General features: G+C 39.5%; 1 protein-coding gene across 2 annotated transcripts in view; it reads left to right on the top strand.

Annotated features, from left to right (window-relative positions):
- The first annotated feature begins 8,037 nt into the window (after positions 1-8,037).
- The window catches only part of UGGT1 (UDP-glucose glycoprotein glucosyltransferase 1), a 52,500-nt gene continuing 41,632 nt past the window's right edge, over positions 8,038-18,905 (top strand). For both annotated transcript variants that reach the window (XM_060768155.2, XM_060768154.2), the window contains exons 1-7: positions 8,038-8,219; positions 10,099-10,239; positions 12,276-12,355; positions 13,937-14,067; positions 15,098-15,210; positions 17,002-17,176; positions 17,370-17,466. In XM_060768155.2, coding sequence (XP_060624138.2) covers positions 10,115-10,239; positions 12,276-12,355; positions 13,937-14,067; positions 15,098-15,210; positions 17,002-17,176; positions 17,370-17,466 — 721 coding nt within the window. In that variant the 5' untranslated portion in view covers positions 8,038-8,219; positions 10,099-10,114. The remainder of the gene's footprint in view (positions 8,220-10,098; positions 10,240-12,275; positions 12,356-13,936; positions 14,068-15,097; positions 15,211-17,001; positions 17,177-17,369; positions 17,467-18,905) is intronic.

Below are 18,905 nucleotides of genomic sequence, written 5' to 3'. Positions count from 1 at the left end.
TCAATTCTATTAGCTTTTTAGACAGCCCTCCCCATTGTAACCAATTTCCATGCCCGCATTTATCTTTTATTTCCTCCCATTGAATTACAGTCCCGTCTGGTTTTAGTAAGTCCTCAATCTTTGTTATTCCGTTTTGTTCCAGTTTCTTTAGAATGTTGCGATATAGCTGGGGTTTTCTGTTGTCTAAGGAACCTATTGGGAGCTTGTCTATTTTATTTACTGGGAGTTTATTTTGCCATTTTCCCCAACAAGTCATTGTTAATGACAAGGGGCCTCCTTTTATGTTTTTTAGTTCTTTCCCCCCAATTTTCCCCATAATGCAAGATCCATATTCCCACCCGTTTGTTAATTTCTCTAACCTAACCCATCTTTTGGGCTCACCGATATCTAATTCAAGTAACCTAACCAATTGACAGGCTTCGTAATAGTTCTGGAGGCAAGGTGCTCCCCAACCTCCATTTTCTTGTGGAGTATAAAAAATTGAATTTGCAATTCTGGTTTTACTAGAGCCTACTACCCATGTTTTAATTGAGTTATCCCATTTCTTTATTATTTTGGGAGGAATGCTACATGGAAGGCATTGAAATAAGTACAAAAATTTGGGCAGTATCATCATTTTATATGTCTTCACCCTTGTTGTTATATCCCAATTCCATTTTTTCCAATTGTTAATCTGTTTGCTTATTTTCTTCCATAGTTGGTTATAATTTATCTGAATTATGTTATTTAGATTTTTAGGTATATACACTCCTAAGTATTTTAACTTCTTTTCCCCCAGTTTGACCCCTAGAATAGATTGGACTTCTTTCACCTCCTTCCAGTTCATGTTTTTAGGTAGGATTTCTGATTTTTCAATATTAATTGTTAAGCCTGAGATCTTTTCAAATTTTTTAATTTCTTTCGTTACTTCAATTACCGAATTCTCCATTGAACCTATGAGGACTACTGCGTCGTCTGCATACAAATTTATTTTTATTTCTTCTTTATCTATCTTATATCCTTTTATGTTTTTGTTTGATCTGATTAGATTAGCAAAAGGTTCTATCGCTAGTGCAAAGAGAAGGGGGGAAAGAGGGCAACCTTGTTTGGTTCCGCTTTTGATTTCAATAGTTCTAGAATTGGATCCGTTTACTATCACTTCAGCTAGATTATCTTTATACAGTTCCTTAATTACTCCACATATCTTTTTTCCTAAGTTACTCTCCTCGCATAAGTTAGCCAAATAATTATGATTTATTGTATCGAATGCTTTGTAAACATCTAATTTTATTAGGAGTAATTTTGTTTTCTCTCTAGTTGCATGGTCAATTATATTTATGATATTTCTAATTGGGTCCGCTATCTTTCTTTTTATAGTAAAGCCGTATTGATCTTCCTCAATTAGAGTGGGTATTACCTCTTTCAGCCTATTAGCTATTATTTTTGTGAAAATTTTGTAGTCCACGTTGCATAAAGTAATAGGCCTATATGAGTTGGGGTCAGTCCCCTCTTTGTTTGGTTTTAAAATTGTTGTAATTTCGGATTTTTTCCATGTTTCTGGAATTAGTTTATTTTCCATGATTTCATTATATAGTATTAGTAAATTAGGGGTGACTTCCTTTTGAAAAATTTTATAGAAATTTGTAGTGAGCCCATCGGGGCCTGGTGAAGAGTTTATTTTTAATTTCTTTATTACCTCCTCTATTTCATTGCTAGTGATGATCCTGTCCAGTGTTGCTTGGGATAGAGGGTCTAATTTTTTTTGGAGTAGTCCTTCCGATTTCACTGTATCCTTACTTGTGTACAGCTTTTCGTAGTAATTGGCCATTATTTCCTTTAGGTCCTCCTCACTTGTTTTTATTTGGCCCATCTCGTCTTTCAAATTAAAGATTTTTGTTTTCCCTTGTTTCTTTTTTAGGAAATTTGCTAATTTCTTTGTGTTATTTATGGAGTTTGTCTGAAAGTCGTTCTTGACCCAGATATATTTCTTTGTACTTTCAATTTCCTCCAGGTTTTCTAGTTGTTTATTTAACTCTATCCATCTCTTTTTCCCCCCCACTGTTTGGTCTTTTTGAAATGATTGGAACGCTTCTTCTACTTCAGACCTCAATTTCCTTAATCTTTCATTTTCTCTTTTATTTATTCCCTTCTCGATTGTTATACACTTTCCTCTAATTACTGCCTTGAAAGCATCCCAAACTATGTTTTCTTTCATTCCAGGGGTTCTGTTTAAGTTAAAATACTGAATAATTTGTTCATTTATCTCTTTCCTGTCTGACTCTTTATAAGCAACTTTTGGGTTAAATCTCCATTTTTTCACTTTGTTTATGGTATAATTTCCTAATTTTAAGTAGAGAGGTGCATGGTCTCCTGGCCAATAATTGCCCACCAAAAGTTCTTTTATTGGCATTGTGTTGTTGATACCCACCAGGAAATAGTCTATGGTAGAAAATGTTGAGTGCCTATGTGAGTAGTGTGTTGGGGTATCTGCTCGTTCCCCTATTCTATTGTTGGCCTCTATTAAGTTCCACTTACTGAAATTTATCTTACAATTTGTACCTGAATTTCCAGTTCTATTACTCTTCGTTTTTTTGTACAATTGTAAATTTAGGTCCCCACCGACTATTATATCTCCTATTGCATGCTTTTCTATTTTTGAGCAAGTTTTGTTTATAAATTTTACTTGTTTCTGATTTGGGGCATAGACACTTGCTATTGATACCTGAGTATTGTTAATTTTACCTATTATCATTATGAATCTACCTTCAGTATCTTTAATGACCTTTTCCAACACAAAGGTTTTCCAACACAAAGGCTTACATTTGATACAGTTTGATGCCATTAAATATCTAATCAGATCTAATGTGCCAAATAGTCTCTGTTGTATGTTTTTATGTTGAATGTTTTTATATTGTGTATTAAATTATATTTTAAATTGTAAGTCGCTCGGAGCACCTTGGTGGAGAGCGACTAATTAAGAAATAAAGTGAAGTGAAGTCAATATAACAAGAATTAAAACAATAAATAGGATTTTAATTAAAACAATAAAAACAGTATTAACTGCCGTATCACCATTCCAATCATATTCCACATCCAAAGCGCTATTTTTATCCCTGCTGTCCAAAAGCTTGGTCCCAGAACCACGACTTCAATTTCTTCCTAAAAGACGGGAGGGATGATGCTGAGCTTACCTCGTTGGGAAGCGAGTTCCACAGGTGGGGGGCTACAGCCAAGAAGTCCCTGTCTCTTTTCCCCGCCAGATGTATTTGCAACGCTGGCGGGAGCAAGAGCAGGGTCTCCCCTATGATCTTAAACTTCAAGGCGGGACGTAGTGGGAGATGCATTCAGACAAGTAAGTGTTGCAGCATATAGGAGAGAGAATATCAAGAGAGATCCTTTCTGGAGGAAGAAAAGTACGGCTTTATTTCCAGCTGGGACCCTGGAGTGGAGCTGTGTCCAAAAGCAACCAGAATGCCCGATAAAGGCGTTGACTGTGTCTTTTATACTTCTACAAATGCAGGCAACCAAAGAAACATGCTTCTACATACATTGACATTTACTACGCCACTTTAGCATCACAGGAATATCAAATTCTATTTTCCAACATGCGAAAGGCATGTCTCTGTATTTCTTTCTAAAGAGCAGCATACAGCTTACATTCATCAATCAAGGGGCCTACTTTGACCTGTCAGGAGAGAGATAGGCTCCTTACTTAGAACTTAGATGCTATATTGTATAGACAACATGTCCCTCTTAGGAATGTTCACCTCCCTCTTGCTGTGCCTGGACAGCAGCTTGGCATGTCCTGTCAGCTTAGGTTTCTGATACAGAGAGAACATGATTTTTTCTAACCTTTCAATGCTTGTAATGTACATACAATATATGCATAAATAAATATCTATTTTTCCAATATCTCTCCATCATAAGCTCGGCCAGAACCGTATAGAGCAATAATAATAATAATACTTTATTTGTACCCCGCCACCATCTCACCAAGGGGACTCGGAGTGGCTTACATGAGGCCAAGCCCAGCAATACAATACATCAGTATAACAGAACACAGCAGTAAATTGTAAAAATAAAAATACAATATAAAACCTATTATAAATAACACATTAACAATATAAATAACACATCAATAGGCGGCGGGGGGAGGGGCTACAGGCGAGAAGGCCCTATGTCTCTTCCCTGCCTTGAGTCGCCCACAGGCTGAGAAAGGCGGTATACAAATATAGTAAATAAATCAAATCATGATGTTTAAAACACAGAAGTCAAAAACTATGAGCAGGGCCAAATGTAATGGAATTAAAAAATTAAAATACTAGTTGAGACAGCAATGTAACATATCTGGATAGGAGAACTGTAGAATTAAAGCGGTTTGATGCACTTTAACAGCTGTGGCTCAATGCTATGGAATCCTGGGATTTGTAGTTTGATGTAGCGCCAGCACTTTTTGGCAGAAAAGGCTAAAGACCTTGTAAACCGTGTGTGAGGCACTCAAACTTGTTGCGTGACAGGAAAGACCTTTTTATTTATTTATGTCACCAAAACTGTAAAAAGGTCAGGAAGGGTCCGGCTACCAGCCTGTGCAAAGATGCCACCAAAGAATAATAATAATAAAAAACACCTTTTGTGTTTTCTTAAGTTGGAGGTGAGAAATTGAGAGACTTTGCTTAAAAAGAAACAGTAACTTTGTTTATTTGTATCGTTCTTGTGACAAAAGCGTGTCGATTTCAAAAGTATAAATGCTTATTGGTTACAAAACAAAGTTTCAGCATGACTTTCCTTTAAGCCTTTTCTCTTTCCCAAAAGGACTTTTATATAAACACAGGAAAACTGATTTCTAACTATCTTTAACCTGACATAAAGATCCTAACCACTTGGTCCTTTAAAACCTCTCTACTGTCATTAGTTTCCTGCTATCAGTCAACCACTTTAGCTTTCCCCTAGCTAATTTTCCAGCTGCTTTCAGCTAACTACCTCATTGACTCCAGCTCACTGACCAACCTACTTCACTGACTCCAGCCAACTCACCAACTGACCCTTTCCAAACCAACATTCTTTTTTCCAATGACAGTTGGCTCCTCCCCTTTGTCTTCTTCCCAGGGAGCTGTGTTGCTATGGCAACGTCCTAACTCAAGCCATCAATCAGCTGACAATAATAAACATACCAAAAACCTACATTTTAATTATACATTTCATTACACCGTGACTTCCAAGATTCCATAGCATTGAGCCATCACAGGTTTGTTTTTGTTTTTGTGTGTGTGTGTCAGGAGCGACTTGAAAAACTGCAAGTCGCTTCTGGTGTGAGAGAATTGGCCATCTGCAAGGATGTTACCTAGGGGATGCCCAGATGTTTTACCATCCTTATGGGATGCTTCTCTCAAGTCCCCACATGGGGAGCTGGAGCTGACAAAGGGAGCTCATCCACACTCTCCAGATTCAAATCTCTGACTTGTCAGTCTTTAGTTCTGCTGGCACAAGGGTTTAACCCATTGCGCCAAATGGGAGTTTCCAGCCATCAGTGTCAAACTGCATTAATTTTACAGTGTAGATGCACCCAAAGTGTACATAATGGCATGCACAATCTGCTTACTTTCCTATATTCCAAACGCTTTTTTAAATGAAGAAAACTCCAAAATATCTTTATTAGAATGTCTTGTTAATGAAAATATTCACAGGGAGCATCTACACTATAGAATTAATGCAGTTTGACACCACTAGGGTTCAATGCTATAGAATCCTAGGAGTTGTAGTTTTATAGGGCCTTTAGTTTTCTGCCAGAGTAGTAGGGAGACAACAAATTACAACTTCCATTATTCCATATCATGAAACCATGACACAGTAGTGCCAAACTGGGTTCGTTTTATAGTGTAGCTGTAAACCTGTGTTGCTCTTGTTCTACTTCCTATTGCCAGTTATCCCTCAAAATAACCTTCTGTGCTACACACTCCTCTGTTTTTCAGAAGTATTGCTTCTATGGATTATAAATAGGGTCTACAAAAATAACGTAGAGGAGAACATACAGCGGGCTTTCCAGGTCCATAGATTCAATTCTCCGCAGCTTGGAAACATTTTTTTAAAACCCAACTTTGATTTCACCATTTTACAGTTTACTCTCTGTATCAATGGATTCTGTGTCCATAGCCTCAATCATTCACAGCTTGTGTATATAATCCCAAAATGAAAACCTTGATTTTTGCCATTTTATATAAGGAATTGCCCCATTTCATTATACCATCGAACATCGGAGTTGAGCATCCCTGGATATTTGAAACCCAACCCCAACAGATGCCCATGGTATCATAAAATTGAATGCTGAGTGTTGGTCATCCTTGGTATGTTAAATGCAAGGCCCTGGCTTTTACAGTTTCCAGTGTATCAAAAGTAAAGGTAAAGGTTTCCGCTTTAAGTCTAGTGATGTCTGACTTGGGGGTTGGTGCTCATTTCCATTTCTAGGCCAAACAGCCAGCGTTGTCTGTAGATCATGTGGCCAGCATGACTGTACGGAGTGCCATTACCTTTCTGCAGAAGCAGTACCTATTGATCTCACATTTGCATGTTTTTAAACTGCTAGGTTGGCAGAAGCTGAGGCAAACAGCAGGAGTTCACCCTGCTCCCTGGATTCAAACCGCTGACCTTTTGGTCAGCAAGTTCTGCAGATCAGTGGTTTAACCTGCTGTGCCACTGGGGCCTCCATAATATAGCAAAAAGAGCCCATATTTCCTTCACTGCTTCTTGCATTGCAACACTAATGTGTTCCCAGACCAGAACTAGGGAGGAAGACAGCAGATGCAGGTCCCTGCTCAGCCACAAAACTCACTGGACAAATCTTGGAAGAAAAGCAAAGGTGCGATGTTATTTATTCATTCAGTTGTTTCCGACTCTTCGTGACCTCATGGACCAGCCCACGTCAGAACTCTCTGTCGGCCGTCACCACCCCCAGCTCCTTCAAGGTCAATCCAGTCACTTCAAGATGCCATCAAGATGCCATCATCCATCTTGCCCTTGGTCGGCCCCTCTTCCCTTTTCTTTCCATTTTCCCCAGCACCATTGTCTTCCCTAAGCTTTCCTTTCTTCTCATGATGTAGCCAAAGTACTTCATCTTGGTTTCTAACGTCCTTCCCTCCAATGAGCAGTCGGGCACCTCACTACCTCTGAGGATGCTTGCTATAGATACAGGCGAAAAGTCAGGAGAGAATGCCTCTAGACCATGGTCATACAGCCCGAAAAAACCTACAACAACCCAGTCGGGCTTTATTTCCTGAAGTATGGACTGGTTGGATCTTCTCACAGTCCAAGGCACTCTCAGAACTTTCCTCCAACACCACAGCTCAACAGCATCAATCTTCCTTCGCTCAGCCTTCCCTAAGGTCCAGCTCTCACATCCATAGGTTACTATGGGGAATACCATTGCTTTGATTATGCGGATCTTCGTTGCCAGTGTGTTGTCTCTTCACTATTTTATCAAGATTGAAAGTTGGGATACCACCACAATTGCATTCCAGAACGGAGGCCTCCTCTACTCTACCATTCAAAATCCAGATGATCTGCTTTGAACTGGATTATATGGAAGCGTAGACTCATATACTCCAGTGCTATGTGGATTATTTACTTTGATAATCTGGATTATCTGGGAGTGTAGAAAAGGGCAAAGGAAGAATGTGCAAAGAAGAACGTGGTGGTGAACTCAAACAACAACAAAACACATTTTCTTGCTATGGGTACAGACCAGGCATGGACAAACCTCGGCCCTCCGGGTGTTTTGGACTCCAACTCCCTACCGGCTGTTAGGAATTGTGGGAGTTGAAGTCCAAAACACCCGGAGGGCCGAGGTTTGCCCATGCCTGAGATGGACCCTTCCTTAACTTGCTTTTCCCCTTCAGCCTCATTTGCCTGGAACAGCTCCTTTCAGGGACCACCCAGCCAGAGGTTGAGGGCATGTTTGCATATTTGCCCTCAACCAAGATGGCGGAGTCAGCCTCCCAGTTTGTCCTCTCCATAGAGAACGTCGTTGTCCCTTTGCCGGGCGCCCTTCTTCCTGGTAGCCGGCAAGGAGCCGGAACCGGAAGGGAGCTGTCAGGAAACTGAAGGAGCCGCGGCAGTTGAAGCAGGAAAGGAGCGTGGCGGTCGCTCACAGGCGCAAGGACCCGGAGCCCCGCAGCTGCTCCAGGAGGAGACCCGACGGCGCCGGGGAAGCGGAGGGAAGCCGTCCCGGAAGGAAGGAGGCAGCAGCGGTGAGTGGGCCCTCCGCGGGAGCCCCGCCATGTTTCAATTCTGTGGAATCATGGGAGCTGTAGTTTGGCCAGGCAGGATTGTATCAGCAGCACTCTGGCAGAGGAGCCTCCAGATCCTCGAAACGACCAATGGCGTAGGAGTGAGCAAGAGCAGTGAAAGTGGTGTCAAGCTGCATTACTTTTACAGTGTGGATATGCACCCAAAAGCAGGGATTTTGAGAGGATTCGGATAGGCTGCAACCACACTCGAATTATTGTAACTTGACACTACTTTTGACTGCCATGGCTCACCTCTATGTTATGCGAGGAATTTGTAGTTTGACAATATCTTTAGCTTTCCTTGCCAAAGAGTGTGGGAGCCTCACCAAACTACAACTCCCATGACTCCATAATAATAAGTCATTAGAACCAATGCTATCAAAGCCAGAATTGAAAAGTCAAGGACAGATCCCAGATGTAAACTCTACAAGGAAGCAGGTGAAACAATAGATCACATCCTCGGCTGCTGCAAGAAGATTGCGCAGACAGACTACAAGCAGAGGCATAACACCTTTGTTCAGATGATTCGCCTGAGTCGCCTGTGGGCTGATATGGGCGGGATATAAATAATGTAAATAAATAAATGTAAATTCATTGGAACTTGTGCCACAAATACCATCTGCCCGTGAGAAAGAACTGGTGAGATCACAAGCCGGAAAAAGTTACAGAAAATGAACACGTCAAGCTACTCTGAGACTTGCGGATTCAGACAGACAGACAGTTGTGGAGCACAGTACTCCTGACCTCACAATCGTGTTAAAAAACAAAGTATGGATTTTCAGTTTTGCAATCCCAGGTGACAGCAGGATTGAAGAGAAACAACTGGAAAAGCTGACACGATACGAGGATTTAAAGATCGAACTGCAAAGACTCTGGCACAAGCCAGTAAAGGTGATCCCAGTGGTGATCGGCACACTGGGTACAGTGCCTTGACCTGCACTTAAACACAATCGGCATTGACAAAATTATCATCTGACAGTTGCAGAAGGCCACCTTACTGGGATCTGCACGCATTAGTCGCCGATACATCACACAATCCTAGACACTTGGGAAGTGTCTGACGTGTGATCCAATACAACAGCCAAAAGAGTGATCTTGTCTGCTGTGGACTCATCTTGTTGTGTTTCAAATAATAATAGTAATAATATAATGACGAGAAGCAACTGGAAAAGCTGACACCATATGAGGATTTAAAGATAGGACTCTGGAACATTGTATTGTCGAAGGCTTTCATGGCCGGAATCACTGGGTTGTTGTAGGTTTTTTCGGGCTATATGGCCATGTTCTAGAGGCAGGCGAAATGTCAGGAGAGAATGCCTCTAGAACATGGCTGTATAGCCGAAAAAACCGACAACAACTCTGGAACAAGCCAGTAAAGGTAGTCCCAGTGGTGATCGGTACACTGGGTATAGTACCAAAACAATCGGTGCTGTACTTAAAAACAATCGGTGCTGACAAAATCACCACCTGTCAGCTGCAAAAGGTCACCCTACTCGGATCTTCACGCATTATTTGCCAATTCATCACGTAGTCCTAGACCAGTGGTTCTCCAGATGTTTTGGCCTTCAACTTTCAGAAATCCTAACACCTGGTAAACTAGCTGGAATTTCTGGGAGTTGAAGGCCAAAACACAAGTAGAGAACCACTGTCCTAGAGTTTCTGCTCATATATGAAAGAGAAGGGGAGCAATTTTAACTAGTTCTAGTGGTGTCTTTATTTCCTCAGGTGTTTACAACTTCTTGCAAAAATTTGGATTTAGAGCCCTTTACATAGGCAGTGTATGCTTCTGTGTGAACTGAAATAAACTCATTATGACAAAAGATCTTCACTTTTATTTCAGACATTCATTTTTTACAATGGGAACTCTAAGAATACTTATTGGACTATGGATGAGCTTCTCCTTTGTGAAAGCAGATTCAAAAGCAGTTACCTCATCCTTGACTACCAAATGGTTCTCCACGCCATTATTGCTTGAAGCAAGGTAAGAATATTGTCTAACCAGCTTTTCTCAAGGCACTTTAGATATTTCATTGTCAGAATTTATTTTTGTGCGATGGAACAAAGCAGAAGCATCCTCAATTTTGAAAGCAAAACATCAAAATCTATGAAGGTGGAAATTCCTGTAGGCAGATATGTCAAATGTTTCTTGATCAGTTTCAGCTGATGGTTTCATTTGTTTTCTAAGACATTTTCAGTATCCTCTGATCTGGGGCACATAAAAACAGCACGAAGTAGATTTTGGAATGGGAAAGTCTAATTAATCAATCAATCAGGGCCATGGTTGATTAAAAGGGAAGTCTAAAACTTCTCTCAACCACAATCTTTGCTTAAAAAAAGATTTCCAGAGGCATTTCCCACATCTGATGCCCTATTAAACTTTTGCAGCTTGTAGGCAGCAATCCAGTGGAAACTGATCCATCCAGTTTTTCTCTAAATTCCACCAAAACGTTGTTTTCTTGACACAGGGATGGCTGATGTCTCTCATTCTTCTATGGTAGCAAAAACATTAGATTTTTCTGAAATCTATGTTTGGTAGGTGAGATTGGAGTTCTGCACTGGTTCCTGTCTACTGGTGGGAAGTAGAGGGAAAGTACTACGGTCCCATCCCACCTGCTTTAGATAAATCATCCTATTAATTCACACAACGATTTTGTTGATTAGACTAATATTCTGAGTATTACATATTTATTGTTAAGGAATAGTGATTTATTAAGATTTACCAGTGTATTTAGGGTTTTATTTTATTTATCGTGTCATCAGCAACCATTGTATTACAATTCTAACAGAGCAAAACAAACACAGAGATTAAAAAGAAAAAGAAAAAAGAAAGAAAGAAAAAAAAAACCACACAGATTTTGTAAATTTGGTATTTGGTTAAATGTCCTTTGACCAGTATCTGGCCACTTGGAGTGCCTCTGGGGTTGCCGCAAGAAGGTCCTCCATCGTGCATGTGGCAGGGCTCAGGGTGCATTGCAGCAGGTGGTCAGTGGTTTGTTCTTCTCCACACTCGCATGCCGAGGATTCCACCCTGTAGCCCCATTTCTTAAGATTGGCTCTGCATCTCGTGGTGCCAGAGCGCAATCTGTTCAGCGCCTTCCAAGTCGCCCAGTCTTCTGAGTGCCCAGGGGGGAGTCTCTCATCTGGTATCACCCAAGGATTGAGGTGCTGGGTTTGGGCCTGCCACTTTTGGACTCTCGCTTGCTGGGGTGTTCCCAGGGTTAGTACTCCAGGAGCCCCCGGTGACGCAGTGGGTTAAAGCACTGAGCTGCTGAGCTTGTTGACCGAAAGGTCGCAGGTTCGAATTTGGGGAGCGGCGTGAGCTTCCGCTGTCAGCCCCAGCTTCTTCCAACCTAGCAGTTCCAACCTAGCAGTTCGAAAACATGCAAATGTGAGTAGATCAATAGGTACCGCTCAAGCAGGAAGGTAAAGGCGCTCTGTGCAGTCATGGCGCTCTGTGCAGTCCGTAGACATGGAGATGTCTACGGACAACGCCGGCTCTTCGGTTTAGAAATGGAGAAGAGCACCACACCCTAGAGTTGGACACATGTGGACTTCATGTCAGGGGAAAACCTTTACCTTTACCTCACTCCAATAGTACAGCGGGTCAAACTGCTGAGCTGCTGAACTTGCTGACTGAAAGGTCGGCAGTTCAAATCTGGGGAGCAGGGTGAGCTCCCGCTGTTAGCCCCAGCTTCTGCCAACCTAGCAGTTTGATACTGCTCCAGTGAGAAGGTAATGGTGCTCCATGCAGTCATTCTGGCCACATACTCTTGGAGGTGTCTCTGGACAACCCTGGCTCTTTGGCTTTGAAATTGAGATGAGCACCAGCCCCCAGAGTCAGGCATGACTAGACTTAATGTCAAGGGGATAGCTTTACCTTTACCTACCTGTGTATTTATAGTTGATTAAAATTAGAAAAACAGGAAATTCAGAGACACTGTTTCTTATGTCAACCACTCTACAGCAAAGTATTTTAAATTAATATTAATATAATATTTCCCCACTGTCTTTCTTTAGTGAATTTTTAGCAGAGGAAAGCCAAGAGAAATTCTGGAACTTTGTTGAGACCTGCCAAGACTTTGGATCATCTAATCATGGTGATAATTACTTTTCTTTGTTTCTTAGCTCCAGAGATTTGTGCTGAATGTTGAGATTAGTTGTAAACATTATTCAGTATAGTGATAAACATGAATTGTTTTTTTTTCTGGGTTTGTTTCTAGTATAATATTGGAAACAAGAACTGCTAACACTTTTTAATATTCTGTACTCACCCATATTAATTATGGGATCTCAGTGTATTCAGGGCCTGAAATATAATTTGGATTGATCTTGTGACTCCATTCCATCTGTGGATAGGGATGGAGGCATGGGGCTGGGCCAGAGTTTTGAGGCCGGATGCAATATGTATCAGTTTGAATTTTTCCCTAGCAATCATACAAAGCACAGCTGAGCTCTATCCTTGTCTACTTTATCTTGGGGACCAGGCCAACATTTTTCTTAGCATAGCTCTGTTGTGTACCTTAATACCCTCTAATTTCTGGTTGCCTATTGGAGATAACAGGAAAAGAAACTCAGTGCCTGTTGAAACATCTGCATGCCATATCTGGCTAGCAGACACAAGGTTCTCCATCCCTGTATTATAAGATACACAATGGTAATCAATTGGGCCTAATTCAAATACGATGTATAATATGGTACTGAATAAGCCAGCTAGAACCCATTTATTGAGTATTGTGTACTGCTGGAGATTCCATAAACCCTCTGTGTTACTGCCCATTGAGAACTGCAGAAACAGGGAGTTGCACAGCTCTTGAAGGCCATGCCAAGTTAGCTTTCTGAGTCTGAGTCTGCTTGGGGTGCCACCTTGTTTCTTCTCATATGGTGCACTGCAGCATTAACCAGTTTGACACCACTTTAACTGCCATGGCTCAATGCTATGGAATCATGGGACTTGTAGTTTTACAAGGTCCTTTCACTTCTTTACCAGGATGCATTAAATCCTAGCATTCTGTAGCATTGAGCCACTAAAGTGGTATCAGACTGCATTAATTTTATGGTGTAGTTACACCCATTACATTTGTACCTGCTTTTTGAATAATTTCCAGCTGTTTTTCTGTACTCAGGTCTATATATGGGAATACTGTATCTATTTTTTCTGTTTGTTTATTTATCTAGGTCCTAGGACAGTGTTTTACTAGTTTGGATATTTATTTTTTTATGTGTGGTAGGTAGTGTAAAGATGTCAGATATCAAGGTAAGATTCTGATAGGTTTCCTCGCATTTCATATAATTGAAGATCTTGGCAGCAAAGTTGGTAAATTTTGGACAATTGTACAAAATGAATAACTGACTGGATAGCATTGCAGCAGAATGACTAAAACATGGAGGTGTTTGCTTATGTAACACATTGATTAAAGTTCATCAGCCAAAGACTAATAATTTGCACATATATTTTAGGAGTAGCACATTGTAGTTCCAAGAAGCATGCCATTAATGCTTAGATAATAATGCCAAACTGCTGAATGATCAAACAGTTTGTTAAAATATTACAGGTTAACATGGTTTCCTTGCAAAAAGATGTTCCCCAAACAAAAAGAGCTCTCTGAATAGAGCTTAAAAGTGCTTACATGCACGACTATTGTAGAAATAACTGCCATGTTGTCTCTATGGCTTGACAGATACTGATTATTCCTCTTACAATGCGATACTGCAAGCAGCTTCTCAGCATCTTTCGCCTTTGCAGCAGAACTTGTTGAAATTTGCCTTGTCCTTACGTTCTTATTCAGCAACAGTTCAAGCCTTTCAGCAGGTTAGTACAACATTTTGGGGGCATTTCTAATACTTGTGAATGATACCAATGGTGATAATGTAGAAGGAAGTGACAACTGTCCTGTCTCCTTGAACTGGAAACCACACCTTCCACTTGACACTTCAGTTTCGTAGACAGTTATTAAATCTCCACCTTATATTGGTATATGTGATAATGCGGCTGGATATTGCTAAAGTATTATTGATCTCTTGCCATCCATCTATTCTGAACTTCCTGATTGTTTGCCAATTCAGAAACTACTCAGGCTGACCATTCCCAGGCTGATCATTCAGCACTTACTCAGGCTGATCATTCCCAGGGACTTACTGAATGTAATAAGGTGAATTGGGACCAAATTTAAGGTCCCAGGATTCCACAGCACTGAGCCATGGCATTTAAGGTAGTGACAAACTGCATTAATTCAGCAGTGCAGATGTACCCTTGTCTTATGTTTTGTTTACCTGTAAACTGGAATTAGTAATTAACAAGTGTTAACTAAGGTTACTACAAGATCATTCCACTGTTTGCTGTTTATTCAAAGACAAATGAAGCAAATAAATAATAATAAATAATAAATATTGTTGTTTTATGTTAAGTTTCATATGTATGTGAGGCATTAAATTTTGCCATAAATATGTTGTAAACTGCTTTGAGTCCCCCTGTGCCCCCCCCCCCCCCGGAGGGGGGGGGCAAGAAAAGCAGTATAGAAGAGAAGTAAAGAATAAGTAAATAAATAAATAAGCTTCTTTGGTTGACTAACTTGGAGAACTTTTTTATTTGGCATGTTAGGGATCCTTTGAAGGACCTCTAAGGAAATAATTTGTCTCTTTACTGGTGTCTAATAAGTTGGAAGGAGGAAGTTGTGCTAAGGCTCATGGTTCATTATCTCTGCTGTTGTTGCTTTTATGTTTCAAATGTTATTACACAGATTAATCCATTAGCAGCAAAATATCCTGTTGCTATGATTAAAATGTGGTTTGTTTTCCCTCAGTGGGGGTTGTAATATTATAACTGATACATTTTAACACAGATAGCAGCTGATGAGCCCCCACCAGAGGGATGTAATTCATTCTTTGTTGTCCATGGAGAGAAGACTTGTGAATCTGATAAACTTGGAGTTCTTCTACAGACAGCTTCAGAAAGGTAATTTTATTTTGAACCAAACCTTAGGCATTTTAAGCATGCAGTCGGCACCTGACATGCACAGGTTTAAATTATGTGGATTTATAATTATTTGTAAATTTCTAGATTCTGTTTCATGGGCTCTATCTCTTCACCTCTTTAGTGCTCCTTTGCCCTTCCTTCATTGCTTTGTGGTGGGAAAGTGGAGAAAGGAGAGATAAAGGAAGAGTATTTAAAATCTGGATAGGTATCATTATGGGATGGTAGGAAAGGGAATGAGGAGCTGTTGGCAGGACAGTGCTGAAAAGGTGGAGGGTCAGCAAATGCTGGAAAGATAGAGGGTCATCAGATGGAGTAGGGCAAAGAGGTGGATTGGAGGTAAATGGTTTTGAAATCTGAATTGTGTGGGGTGGTTTGTGGGAAAGGATACTGCAGAATGCATGTTTGAGAGGGAATGGCAATATTTTATTTATTTATATTAGCAGCTTTCCCACTTTTGAGGGAGTCCTGTGCCCTGAACCCCCATGAAGGTGCCTGTAAATTTTATTTCCAACATCCATTTAAGCGATATGTTCTTTGTCAGCTTGAATTTCTTGATTAATGTGGAAATGGACATGAAATGTGAAAGTGAACTTGAATTGGTATTCTCTGTGATTTTAAAATTGCAATTGCTGGCAGGGACTTATTTTCTTATTGATATTCTGGTGGATATAGCAGGTAATGAGAAAAAGTATGTTTAACAGTGTTAAGAAAGGATATATCATATTACTGTATATACTCTGGTATAAGTTGACCCGAATATAAGCCGAGGCACCTAATTTTACCACAAAAAACTAGAAGAACATATTCACCCTAGTATAAGGGAAATGCAGCAGCTACTGATAAATTTCAAAATAAAAATAGATGCCAATAAAATTACATGAATTGAGGCATCAGTAGGTTAAATGTTTTTGAATATTTACATAAAACTGTAATTTAAGATAAGGCTGTCCAACTCTGATTAAACAATTATTCTAATCTTCGTCATTGTAAATGTGCTTACGTATCTTCCCAATAATAATAGAGTAAAATAAAAATGTAACAATAACAGTAATAATAGAGTAAAATAATCTTAATAACAAGAGTAAAATAATAAATGTAACAACAACAGAGTAAAATAATAAATAACATTGACTCAAGTATAAGCCGAGGGTGGCTTTTTCAGCTTAAAAAAAGGGCCAAAGACTTGGCTTATACTTGAGTATATGTGGTATATGAGGCTTTATCAAAGAGGAAACTATTGGAGCAATTTTACAATCCCGTGGGTGCTTTCTGTCAAGTTTCTTGTGGTAAAACATTTTATTTGCTTTAGCATCCAGAGCTGCTTTCCATTGTGTATTGTGCACCAAAGCAATGTTTCTTTGTATAAAATCCATGCAGTTGAATGCCTAGTATTGCACTGAATGAAACATTAATGTTTTAGCCTCTTGAATAAAAAAATGTAAGCAAACATAGGTGGAAGTTGATTTGTGTTCCGTTAATTAAAGTTTTACTATATCACAATGGTTCTGTTTCATTATAAAAACACAAAGGCTAATGGGACAGTTTGCATTCCGAAATAGTTCAAAGATAATTTCATTCTGGGCATTTGTTCATTATAAGAATAATAATGGATTGTAGCTCCATGTGGCCATATTTTTTTAAATCTTTCTATAAGCATCATAGAGAATAAGCTGTGTATAGTACTTTTGTGTGTATGTTCTGATTCATGTGCGTGATTTCATTTGGTTAAAACACAACATTTGGGTTTGTGTGTTTTTTGTCTTGCTCCAGGCCAAAACCTTTTATGTTTAAAGGAGACCACAAGTACCCAGTGTCAAACCCAGAAAGTCCTATTGTTATAATGTATGCTGAAATTGGTTCTGGAGAGTTTTCTAGATTCCATAAACTTCTCGTATCAAAAGCCAATGCAGGAGATATCACCTATATCCTTAGGCATTATATCGCTGTAAGTACTGATCTGATGTAGAAAATGCCACATGATTCTCAATATGAATTTTATGTGTTGCTTTATATTTAGATCTAAATCTGCAGATTTTTTTTGCAATGCCATTTTCTTGGAGTCAGAAAAAGACACAATATTTGTATATTGTCTTGAAAAACAAATTAGTAGATATCATTTTCCCCCATTTTTCTTTTAGAATCCAAGGAAGGAAAAAGTCTACCTTTCAGGCTATGGAGTGGAGCTTGCCATTAAAAGTACAGAGTATAAGGCCAAGGATGATACCCAGGTGAAAGGTGAATCCCTCCCTTCAGTGTAGTAATGGTTCTGTCATGACATTAATGGACACCAACATTTTCCTTAGTTGTTCTCTTATTCTGTTTAAGGCTGAGTTACTCTTCCATTCTCTAGCAATCTCAGATTTAGTTATGTGTAATTGTTCTAAAATAAAGTTGCATTGGAATCGATTTACAACAAAATGAGAGCAATATAAGTCATTTATTTATTTATTATTTTATTTATTTACAATATTTATAGCCCACCTTTCTCAGCCCTACATCTACTCAAGGCAGGTTACAGATTGGCACAATGCCATTGGTATTGATCAAAGGAGTTCCTTTTGATTTTCCATCTCTCTGGCATCAGCCAGGAAATGGTGTGAAAACATTTGAGCTATCTTTTGCTACCTTTTGTAGTGAGCCAGAAGGTTTCTGGATCCTAGATATTTCAGAGCAAGGCTATCCGCCAAGGAGTGCATGATGATTTTTTCATGTTAAAGCAAGGGATGGGAAGCTTCATGTGACTTCTTGAGTCTGTGTAGATTTGTTCTCTGCTCAGCTGTTGGCTTGCTGAGTGCCTTCCCCTCACATTCCCCAATGTTTAATTGCTGCTTAAAAAATTGATGCCAGATAAGTAAAAAACCTTCCAAATTAAAGAAACATTTGGTTGTCTTTGTGCAGCCTGTGACTTCTAATTATCTAATAATTTGATTCTGGCTTGTTATAAAAATGTTATAATACTACAGTATTTACTCAAATCTAACACTCACAATTTTTGGCTAAATCACCTTGCCAGAATTAGGGTATGCATTAGATTCACATACAATTGCAATCTTAATGCTGAGCCAAAGTAATAGGGGAAGCAGCTTCAGGAGCACCTGGAGCTCCTATTTGAGGGATGTCAGCTGTAATTTAATTGTCAATAGATCAATGCTATGAAATTCTGGAATTTGTAGTTTGGTGAGGCATCAGCACTGTTTAGCAGGGCAGTCTCAAGGTCTTGTAAAACTACAGCCCCCCATAACTCCATAGCATCAAACCAAGGCAGTTAAAGGGGATTCATTCTGCAGCATAGATGCACCCCAAGGTTTTCTTTTCCATTTCTGGAAGCTTTGGCTCTCTTAAGAATTTTGTTTTTAAAGAAGGAATTCTAAGCAGGCAGCAACTATCATGGCCCAAATTACAAAGAGTGCACCTTATGTTTCTGCACATAACATTTGTCAGCAAATACTTCTGTTGGTTTCAGGGTTTTGAAAATTGAGGTGTGCATTAGGTTTGATGGTGCTTTCAATTTGCGTAAATACGGGTAATAATAATAATAATAATAATAATAATAATAATAAATTCATTAATTAATTTTGTATTTATTACCCATCTCTCCTTTTGACGTGAGGTGGACACAGCATAGTTAAAAATATCTATAAAATCACAATTAAAACATAGTTAAAATGCAAGCA

The sequence above is a fragment of the Anolis sagrei genome, chromosome 3, assembly GCF_037176765.1.
Source record: "Anolis sagrei isolate rAnoSag1 chromosome 3, rAnoSag1.mat, whole genome shotgun sequence".
NCBI classification, from domain to species: Eukaryota; Metazoa; Chordata; class Lepidosauria; order Squamata; family Dactyloidae; genus Anolis; species Anolis sagrei.
Note: the sequence above shows the minus strand (reverse complement) of the source record. Positions and strands in the feature narration are given on the sequence as shown.